General features: G+C 47.6%; 1 protein-coding gene across 2 annotated transcripts in view; it reads left to right on the top strand.

Annotated features, from left to right (window-relative positions):
* The first annotated feature begins 221 nt into the window (after positions 1-221).
* Positions 222-11,421, top strand: part of PPM1D (protein phosphatase, Mg2+/Mn2+ dependent 1D) — a 37,483-nt gene continuing 26,283 nt past the window's right edge. The window contains exons 1-2 of one of the 2 annotated variants that reach the window (XM_080983026.1): positions 222-1,446; positions 8,629-8,857. In XM_080983026.1, coding sequence (XP_080839152.1) covers positions 1,071-1,446; positions 8,629-8,857 — 605 coding nt within the window. In that variant the 5' untranslated portion in view covers positions 222-1,070. The remainder of the gene's footprint in view (positions 1,447-8,628; positions 8,858-11,421) is intronic. The other variant, XM_080983025.1, reaches the window with a different exon arrangement.

Genomic DNA, 11,421 nt, shown 5'->3' with positions numbered 1-11,421 from the left:
AATAACACGAATTAAAGCATGCTTTAATAATGATACCTCAATCCATCATAACAAATATTAATTACAGAAAAATAATAATATGAATTAAAAGATACTCTTTAACAATGGAATGTTAATGTTTTGTTTATGAATTCAATAACTTGCACTCCTGAGTCCTGTAAAAACGGATCAAGGCGGAGTACAACGATAAAATAAAAAAAAAATCAACGCCAGACAAAAGCTTTCTTCTATGACAAGGGTCCTCGGTTATCCTTTATCTGTAGGGCTTTTGAGAAGTGTGCGGGGTGTTTGGAACGCATATCTTCCTCCCCTAAGTTTTAGTATGGGGTTATTTTTGCTTCGCTTTCCGCTGCCTTTGGAGTAAGGTAAAGCGACTAACAAATCCAACGATCAAATAAATATTAATTTAAAAATACTAACAACACTGTAACCGCCAACCCATTCCATCTTCTGCCTAGATTACAAGGAGGTCCTTAAAACACAACATGAAAAGATTTGAGTGTCAGCGCGTGGGAGGAAGGAGCAACAGGGAGAACTGGCAAATCTGTCCTTTGCGCGCGCCTCCCTCGTTTTCCCTTTTCGGCGGGGGAGGCGGAGGCTAGTGCACGCGAGGCGCGCCCCCCGCTCCTCCCTTGGAACGTCGAACCTCCCCGGCGTTCTATCGGAAGCGGCGATTGTTCCGCCTTTTGCTACATCGCGCTCCGAGCCGCCCGCGCGGAGGGTTAGAGACGGGGAGAGGGAGAACCAGAACAGGGCATGCCTGGACAGCGCCTGCCAGCGCCGCCGCCGTCGCCGCGGCTCCTCCTCTTCCTCCGACGGTCATAAACAATAAAGTCACCGCCGGCCGGGAGAGAGAGAAAGAGAGAGATTGATTGATTTGGGGGGGGGGGAGAGGAGGGGGCATCAAAAGAAAGAAGCCGAGCGCGGATCATCTCTAGGCTTTTCAGGGGAGCAGGGAAGGAGGAGAAGAAGAAGGGATAAAGCGGAGGAAGGAGGTGGGGGGGCGGCCGCGGCGGCCGCAGCCTGGTTCCCGTCGGGAGGAGGCAGAGGGGGCGGCCCGATCTCCCCGCATGGAGGGTCCCTGCTCTCTGGGGGTGAGCCTCTTCTCGGACCAAGGCGGCAGGAAATACATGGAGGACGTCACCCGCATCTTGGTCGAGCCGGAGCCAGAGGCGGCGTCGGGGATGGGCGCAGCGAGCGGCGGCGGCGGCGGCGGCGGCGGCAGAGCATTAGGCGGGGATGATGGCGGCGGCGGCGACCGCTCGGTGGCCTTCTTCGCCGTCTGCGATGGGCACGGCGGGCGCGAGGCGGCCCATTTCGCCCGGGAGAACCTCTGGCCTTTTATCAAGAAGCAGAAGGGCTTCCGATCCCACAAGCCGGCCGCCGTCTGCGCCGCCCTCCGCAAGGGCTTCCTCGCCTGCCACCGGGCCATGTGGAAGAAGCTGCGTGAGTTACTGCTGCCCTTCGCTGCTTGTAAACCCCACATCGCCTTGTTTGTTTGTTTGTTTACCCCCCCTTCCCCACGTTTGTTTGTTTGTTTACCTTCCCCCCCCCCCATCGCAGCTTCCCCCTATATAGTCAGCGGGACTTGCTTTGCAGCCAAGTAAATGGGTGCACGATGACAGCAGGACTGTGCGCCGGAGTTTCCTCGGGAGTAAGGGCGCAATCCTAACGATACTTGTTCAGAAGTAAGGCCTACTGAATTCACTGGGGCTTGCCCCCTCTCCTCCCGTAAGTGAGGTTCGGATTGCCTACTATACAACGCAGTCCTAACCCTGCCATGCTTGAGTTCAGTGGGGCTTGCTCCCGGGTAAGTAGGGTTCGGATTGCAACTGCTGCTCCGGATAGATGCAGGTTTACTCAGGAGGAAGGCGTTTGTCTTCTATGAATTGGGCTTGCTCCCAGGTAAATGAGCAAAAGCCTCGCACCCCTATGGGCAGCGTCTCAGAATTAACTCCTATGGAGTTGTCTAAGGATGTATCCAACTAAATTCTTTTCCCCATTGAAAGACATAGACCTGATTTAGTCGTGCCCCTTTGATTTCAGTGGCTAGACTCTAAGTAGAACACTAGATGCAACCGGCTGTCATCTTCCTGGTGGAATCCAGTGGGATTTCCAGAATGGCAGCACGTTTTCTTGCAAGCCTGTGCAGGTCTCCTTGGAAGTAAGTCGTACAGGATTCAGAGAGATACTGGATGTTGTGCCACACAGTGTTATAGTGCCAGCTTCAAAGTCCTCCCCTGTTCACGCCTACTTCAGAGGTAGCTCTCACTGAGTTACTCATTCTGTTATTTAATTGTTTTGCTTTCAATGAAGCTTACTCCCTCAAATGGATTTACAATGGCAGAGGGGCTCCCTGCATTGTGTGTGTCTGTGTTTTGGGGAGCATCTTCCATGACACCTCCTTTCCTGGAATTAAAGTAGCTCCAGGTTTTTACTTCCTTTCTGTAGCATTCACATAAGGGAAGAGAGATCCTGATTAAATCTGACTCGGGCTAAATTGGATAGTATTATTTTGGGCTGCTGTTACAAGCGATGCATTTGGATTAATTTTTTTTATGCATCATGCATTGGATAGGATTGTGGGGGGGGGGTTAGTTAAAAAAATAGTATTATTGATAATAGATTGTCTGAATTTCTGACCTGCCAATAAAAAAAAGTTGTGACTTGCATATTCAAACATGTAGCCGTATCCTGTGTGTGTTGCCTAGGAAATGTGTCCTACTGCATTGAGTGGGAATACAGGAATTCAGGTGCTGCCTTAAGCTGAGTTAGACCATTGGGGTCCACCAGTGTTTGAAATTAGTCAGGCACCAGGCACATTTTGCTAATGGCACAGGTCCATGGAGATCTCTGGATGCTAGGTTGGCAATTGACATCTCCATCTGGCTGGCCTCTCCAGCTTTCTTAAGCAAGTAAGCAGAAGAGCTTATTTACTGCATTCATATCCCACCTTTCCCCCCAGAGAGTACATGGCTCACCCACCCCCTCCTCAGTTAATCCCTACAACAACCTTGTGAGGTAGGTTAAGAGGCTGTGCTTGACTCCCAAGGTCACCCAGTGAGTGAGCTTCATGGCTTGAGTGGGGATTTGAACCCTGATTTCCCAGGTCCTAGTCCAACACTTTAACACTGGCTTCCCAGAGTCCTCCTGCTGTGGAGCAGCTATATAAATTAAGTAGGTAAATAAACATGGGGAAAGCAAAATGTCAATTAGAGAAGGATCTGAAATATTTTCCTTGAAGCTTGGCTTTGTTTTATTCTGGATTGTTTTATTTGATATTTTAATGTGTTGTAAACCACTTTGAGTTTTTTTGTTTAAACTATAAAGCAGTATAGAAATGAAACTAATAACAATAATAAATCTCACTGCCCCCCCATGGTGCCTAGACATTTAATTGTGTTGACCATAACCCAGGTTTAAGGTGATTTTACCTGTTTCTAACACTGGCACCTAGCTCAGTATTGTCGGCATCACTCCAGGATTTCAGACAGGAATATTTCAGACAGGAATATTTACCAGCCCTACTAGCTGGAGATGCTGGGGATCCAACCTGAGACCTTTGCATGCAGAGCAAATGTTCAACCACTGAGTTATAGCCCCTTTCCCAAGGGGAGCCTAACCCCAGTGGGGCTTATTCCAAAATTAATCACCTGCAGAATTGTTCAGTTTTATGAACACTCAAGTAGGGAGGAGTATGTCCAAATGGGGAGTAGATGTTGACTTGGGCCTTAGTTCTGTTCCTGCTTGCTTGGTGCCAAATCCTGTGGATCTCTGGGGTGAATACATGAATGGAACCGGACTTCAGAGCTGGGACTTTGTGTGTAGAGGAAGCGTTGACTGGGTCTCGCTTACAAAGTAATTGCACACATCTGCGAATAGGCAGAATCTCATCTTCACATGGAACTGTTGACCCGTGGTTTCATATAACTTTCAGCCAGGGGTGGGCAACCTGTGGCTGTCCAGATGTTTTTGGACTCCAGCTCCCATCATCCTTAAATGTGTTGGCTGGGGCTGATGGCATTAAGCCCATCAACATCCAGAGAGCTGTATGATTGCTTAGAAAGCCAATGGTTTCCTCCTGCCTGACTGGTCAATGAATGCAGAGGCACTAGGGCGGTTGACAAGAGTCTATTCAAGTTACCGTATTTTTCCGTGTATAAGACACTCCCATGTATGAGATGACCCATATTTTTTGAGCCCCAAATTAAGAAATAATTAATTGCAACATTGCATGTATAAAACGACCCCCAATTTTAAACTTTAAAAATTTGGGAGAAAATATAGTCTTATACACGGAAAAATACAGTAACTCTTCAGTTAATTTCCAATATTTCGGATTGCTTGTGCTTTTAGTCCATAGCTCCATTCACCTGTAATCACACTCTAGAGGTGCTCTTCTAAGGCACTTGCAAGTTTCTTGTAGTCGTTAGAGTAGGACCCATGGGTCCTGGGTTCAAATCCCTACTCAGCCAGAAAGTTTTTACTGGGTGACTTTGGGCCACTTGGCATCTCTCAGTCTAACCTACCTGGGGGAGTGGGGGAATCACATATGCTGTCTTGAGCTCTTTGGAAGAAAGGTGAGATATAAAAATAAAATCCTGCTTATTTCAGTGGGACTTACTCCTGGTTAAATGTGTGTAACGTTGTCACCTTGTACACCCCACCGCAATTAACCCCCCCTCCCCTTTGCAGGCTTAATTCTTCATTACAACTGTTTCACTGCTCATTCTGCCTTCTCACTTCTTTTCCCCCTTTTAAAAAATGTACATTATTTGAAATTCGTGGTCATTTATCCCCTTCCTTGATCCTGAAATGTGATGGGGTTAGCAGCGTGAAAGCTGGGTAGTGTTCCTGAACTTGGATATGTGTGCAAATGAAGAAAAAATTAAGACAAAACTCAGAATATCCTAATAGCCCCGTTTTGTCAGTGTATATCACAAAAGGAAACATTTGTGCATTTTAAGCACTTTGCAGAACTCTGGGCTCCTATCCATTAATAAGATTGTACCCTTTTCTCCTTACTTCGCTTGGGCTGCAATCCTTCCATGTGCTACTTAGAAGTAAGCCCTGTTGAATTCAGTGGGGCTTCCAGGTAAAGTGGGGTTAGCATTTCAGCCTTTGTCTCTCCCTTCCTCTATCCCCAACCCCCTGTAAGCTCTTTGTTAAAACAGGGTATGGCCAAAATTGGTTACAGCTTGTTGTAGCCAGGAAACAGGCCTGGACTGAATTAGTGACAACAAGGGGAATGTCCGAAATATAAATTGCAAATGCCCGGTTCTCATAAAGAATGGAGCGTGGCTGTCAAATTTCAGATTTCCTTCCTTAATTGTTTTGCAGAGCAGAACCGGAGTGTGTTTGTGTGTGCCATTTTAGGGTCTGTTTCTCTTACCCATTTTCCTGGTTTTTCAGGGCTATATAAGATAGCATCAGGGCCGTATCAGGTTGCTTTCTGTAGCCCCCCCCCATGTTATTCTCCCCTCCCCTTCACCTGGCTGCAAGTTTATCCAGAGGCAGCCTCTCCAGGTGCCATTTTAAATTCCCCACAATGCCATGGGGCGCGCTCAGTGTAGTGTCACACCAGGGAGCCCTGGGAAAGTAAAATGGCAGCCTTCAGCGGCCAATGGCATAGCAAGGTCTTGGAGCACTGCGATCAGGTCACAGAAGAAAGATGGGATATAAATGAACTGGGTGGGAGGGAACACTGTGTGTTGGGAAGACTGCAGTCATGCTAAGATTTGCAAGGTGTAGCTGATGAATCGATCAAAATGTTTTCAGCTGACTAAAAAGGAGCTCCTGATTAATAGGACAGGAAGCTTTTCTTTTTTAAAAAAAAAATAAAACATTTTTAATGCAGGTCATATTAGGAAAGAGGTGTAGCCTCTTGTGTGTGATGGGGTTCAGTCCCCAACATCTTGGGATACAGTTGGGAAAGACTTCCTGTTTAAAATCTTGAAGAGCTGCTGCCAGTCCGTGTAGACAATAGTGGGCCAATGGTCTAAAAAGTACTATAAGGCATCCATTTGGCCACTGTGATCCTGGGGCTTTGGTCAGATCCACCAGGGCTCTTCTTAGGTTCTTATGACCCTAAATTAACTGCACTGTACAGTACAGTGCCTGTCATTCTTGCCCAAACCCTGATTTTTTTATTTGCAGGTATTCTATTTATTGGCATTTCCTTAGCTGTTCGTTTCCATATTGCATTTGAGCTTTCACATGATGCCAAAAGCCACTTCCGAATCTATAGTGCAAGTTTCGTACCCATTTCCATATTACTTACAAATGGATTTTTCTTTTCCTGGAAAGAAATAACACTGAAATTAGCCCTGAACTTGCACTATATTCCACTAAAAGTTCAAGAAGTAGCTTTTACGTTGTTTGAAAGCTCAAATATAATGCTGAACTGAATAAGGGAAACGGAATAAGCTTCCATGTGAATGCCGCCTTAGAGTTGGATCTGGAAGAGCTGGACTCAAATCTCTGCTTTAACCGTGAACTCACGGGGTGGACTTGGGTGCAGTCAAGCTCTCCTTAAATGGACATCTGCCTTGCATGGTTATTGAGGATCTTGCCTTCAGCTTTGTTACTCAGAAGGAAAAGTGGGATTCAGATAATAGCTAAATAAATAAAATGCTTGCAGCAACAACAATAATAATCATCAGGGTTTAGGCAGGACTGACAGGGTCTGTACATTCCTGTTAATTCCGGATCATAAGAAGCTAAGAAAAGAGCCCTTGGTTGATCGGACCGAAAGCCCACCAAGTCCAGCATCTCAATGGTCACCCAGTTGCCTGGGCGAAGTCCGCAAGCAGGTCAAGAACACAACAGCGAATCTGCCCACTTGCGATTCCCAGCAGCTGGGCATTCAGAGCAGAAGAACGAGCTGCAAGAAGGAGCGAGGGGCTTAAAATCAGTGTCAAGACCCAGGGTTGCTCCTAGCAGCTGGGCTTCCGAATCCTGGCTGGCAATTGGCACGTGCTGCAGCCAGTTGATGCACTCTTGGCTCTGTTCCCTGGCCAATGGCTCAGGGGGGTAGGGGAGGGACCTGCCTTTGTTCCTCTGAGCGCATTTGGTTCGCAAGGGGGAGGGAGAGAGAGAGAAGGGGCTGCAAAAATCTGTCCAGTGTTTGTGTGTGTGTGTGTGCAGAGGTGAGGAGAGGTGCCTCAAAAAGTCTTGATTGGATCTCTGAGTTTAAGCATGCCTTCTGTGTATGCGTGGGCTCAAACAAAAAACGGATTTGACCATGTGCTGACTGGTTGTACACAGTTCGTTGTGCTGCTGTTTCTTTAATCCCCGTGGTGCAGTGATATTTGTGGTGTATATGTTGTGTTCGCCCCCGCCCCCCCAAAGGCATCCTCAGTGTCTCAGAAGAGTTGGGAAATGTAGGAAGTGGCCTTATATCAAGTCAGAACATTGGTCCATATAGCTCAATATTGTCCACACTGACTGGCAGCAGCTCTCTAGGGTTTCAGGCGGGGTGGGGTCTCACCCGACCCATGGGCCTTCCTCACGTGGAGCAGATGCTGTACCATTGAAAAGCGACCCCTTCCTGAGAGCTGTGAGGAGACCCCCCCCCCCCGTTCCCTTCCTGGAGCCACAGTGTGGTTTAACAAGCCTTATTCTTGGAATTGAAGCTCTGTGAGGGGGACAGGCGTCTCCGAGCAACTCTCAGCACCCCTAACAAATGGCCTTTCCCAGAATTATTTAGGGGTGGCAGAAGCCATGGCTTTTTAGAGTCACATGCTAGTGCTTTAAGTTGATGGTGCGCATGTGGCCTTTGGGTTTGGGAACTGGCCCACTGGATACGGGGAATAGTCACTTCCATGGTTTCGCTTGCTTTTGACTCTGGCCCTGCCCACTGCTGGAATGCAGCTTCTGGAAATAAGGGAATGTGGGCCTTATGCTGAGAAACTTTCCCCATTATTATTATTAGTAGTAGTAGTACTAGTAGTAGTACTAGTAGGAGTAGGAGTAGGAGTCGTATAGTGCACTTCAAAGGCCTCAAAGCAGTTCACAGCATTAAAATATAAGATAAAACAAAATAAATAATAAAAACCAGAACAAAACATACCAATTCTGCCCCCCCTCAAAAAAACACATTTAAAAGGATATATGTTAATCGGCCCAAGGCCTGATTGAAGAGGAACGTTTCCGCCTGGCACCTAAACATATATAAGGAAGGCAGTCCTCGAGCCATTTAAGGCTTTATAGGTCAAAACCAGCCTTTTGAATCGGGCCAGGAAGCTAATGGGATGCCAGTGCAGTGGGATTAGGATCGGCTCAAACCGTCTTGTCTCAGTGAGCAACCCGGTCACCAAATTCTGCATTGGCTGATGTTTCTGGACTGTCTTCAGAGGCAGCCCCATGTATAAACACGTTGAGGTAATCGAACTGAGAGGTTCCCAGAGCCTAGGTGACAGAAGTGAGGCTATCCCTGTCCAGATTGGGGTGCAGCTGGGCCACCAGCCGAAGCTGATGGAAGGCACTCTGGGCCACCGAGGCCACCTGACCCCTTTGGGGAATGAGTATTTGTGGGCCTGGTTTATGCCTGTACTTTTTGTTCAGGATGTTGTGCCTAAGTTAAAATCCATTTTCTCCTCTCTCTCTCTCCCCGCCCCCGCTTTGCAGCAGAGTGGCCGAAGACCATGACCGGCCTGCCAAGCACGTCCGGGACGACCGCCAGCGTGGTCATCATCCGGGGCTCAAAGATGTACGTGGCTCACGTCGGCGACTCGGGTGTGGTGCTCGGAGTCCAAGACGACCCCAAGGACGACTTCATCCGGGCTGTGGAGGTGACGCAGGATCACAAGCCTGAGCTCCCGAAGGAGAGACAGCGGATCGAAGGCCTCGGGGGCAGGTAGCCATCTTGTCTTATCTTCTTGTGCTGTGTGACGAAAAAGTTGGTTCTCCTGGACAAGTTGGATCAGGGGTCAGCAAACTTTTCCAGCAGGGGGCCGGTCCACTGTCCCTCAGACCTTGTGGGGGGCCAGACTATATTTTTTTGGGGGGGGGGGAAATGAACGAATTCCTATGCCCCACAAATAACCTAGACATGCATTTTAAATATAAGCACACATTTTCCTTGTAAAAACACCAGGCAGGCCCCACAAATAACCCAGAGATGCATTTTAAATAAAAGGACATATTCTACTCATGTAAAACATGCTGATTCCCGGACCATCCACAGGCCGGATTTAGAAGGCGATTGGGCCAGATGCAGCCCCCAGGCCGTAGTTTGCCTACCCATGAGTTGGATCAACAAGCGTTTTTTTTCTTCTTCTGTTTTTACCTGCCAGCAAATGGTTAACGAACGGCAGTCTCTGATTGGCCGTGGTTCCAGGAGGGAGAGTTTAAAAGGAGAGGATTTAAAGAGAGACAATTAGTTAAGAGGGTGGTTGAGGGGGGTTGGAGTTGAGGTTGGTAGATAGGTAGGGAGACGGGTTGAGGTAAAAAGAGTTAATGGGAAAAAGAGTTGGTTCTGGAAAAAAGCAGCTTCTGCTCTGAGCGTATTGTGAAGGACAGAGTGTGGTGTTGCACAGTTTTTTTAGCTCCCCCCCCCCCCGTAACTTTTTGTACACAATAAGGATCCCGCGATCTACCAGGATCAGCTGGGGATCTACTGGTAGATCGCGATCTACTGGTTGGACATCCCTGGTCTATTACTTAAAGTACCTCAGGAGCAGGATTGTTAAAGGGGGTGGATAACTGAAAGAAAGTATCACCGCATAAAGGAACCAAACCTATAACGCTAAAACAACTGAGGACGAATTTAAGCGAAATCACACTGTATTCCTGAAGTAGCCTAGGTTTAACCCATTTGTGTTATATACTATGTTGCTTTAAATAAATCTTTACTGTTTATTTAAAGAAAACCTGTCTGAGACTCCAACTTACTAGTTATCCCCTCACAAAGGTCCCCCCGCAGGATACACTGGGGTAGAATTTTAAGAGGAAAATAAAAGAAACCTTCGGGTAAAGGGTTGTTCAGTGAGGTGGGGGCAATTTATCTAAGAGAGAGCGGGCCCAACGGCATGAGAGGAAAAAGTGCTGTCGCGCCCGTCCCATGCTGCTTCCAAGAGGAGGCGTTTTCACAAGGCTCCCTGGTCATCCATCCCTGGGGTTGGCAGCTGGATCTGGCGAACAGGTCAGATCCTGACTCCCTCCACCCCCTGTGGACCATTTTGACCGGTGTGGGCTGTCAATCATATAACACCACATGATGCTTTTCTGCCAATCTTGGCTCCCAAGGGGATTTGTAGTGAAGAAGACAGCATTTCAGATATTCAGGGCCTGAGTCATTTAGGACTTTGAACATTAATGTGACTTGGGCCTGGAAATGAACAGGCAGACAATTTATGGGGTGGGGGGGGGGGAGAGAGCCTTGTTGTCAGTTGCCTCCCACTGGATTCCCCCCTTTTTTAACTGAGGTGCCAATGGTTATAAATGTTTCCTGATTTTAAATGATGGTAAACTTGGCTAAGATCGTATAATACAGCAGTCTCTGAAAATGTCTCCCCAAATGATAAATTCGATATCAACCTGCCCCTGCACTGAGATGTGCGTATCTTACCTTGCTGCCATCAATGCCCAAAATAAGGGGAGGCTTCACTATCATTTCAGCACTAAGTGAAAAATTCTCCATTTCCCTCAGCTTCTAAACACTGCTAGCTTTTCAGGGTTTCAAATCATTTTAAGCCTTTTAAAATTGTTTTATCTGGCTTTTTTTAAAATGTGTTTTATTTGTGTGAGAGGAAGATGCTGGTTGGCTGTTGAAATGGACAAACAAATGGAATATTTAAAATGTATATATGAATGTGTGACTTTATTAGCTGGATCAGAGCAAAGTGTCTGTCTAGTCCCATTTCCAGCAGCAGGCTGCCAGATGCTTCTGGGAAATTTGCAAAGAAAGTCATGAAAGCAAATGGCTCCCTTTGGTTGCCAGACCCCGGCATCTGGCGCTGAGCTCTGGCGCAGAAAAAGCTCTGGCTCCCTGTGAGTCGTAGTCCATAAATCATGAGCCAGCCCTCGGGAGCTCCCCTTTTCATTTTGCTCTCCTGCTGGGGTTGGATGTCATTTTGGCATGGATGCCAACCAATCAGGATGCCAGCTATGGGCAAGAGGCCAACAAAGCAGGGTTCCCATCCCAACCAGAGGCGGAGTAGATTTGCAAGGTTGGTCAAGCTGGCGCTAACCTTCCTTTCACCCTGCTGTCTGCAGACACAGTCTAGAGCGGGGTAGCCTACGTGGTGTCTTATAGCTCTAGTCTTCCCAAGCTATTGCCCATGCCAGCTGGGGTTGATGGGAGTTGTAGTCCACATATGGAGGACACCCCATTGGCTATTGCTGATCTAGTGTCACCCTGGCTGACATCAGCCGTGGTTGGAATCCCTGGCAATCATGGTTTCCATTGCAGCCCGAGTG

This window comes from Podarcis pityusensis (genome assembly GCF_964106645.2).
Source record: "Podarcis pityusensis genome assembly, chromosome: 15".
Classification (NCBI taxonomy): domain Eukaryota; kingdom Metazoa; phylum Chordata; class Lepidosauria; order Squamata; family Lacertidae; genus Podarcis; species Podarcis pityusensis.
This window is presented reverse-complemented; position numbering and strand designations above follow the sequence as displayed.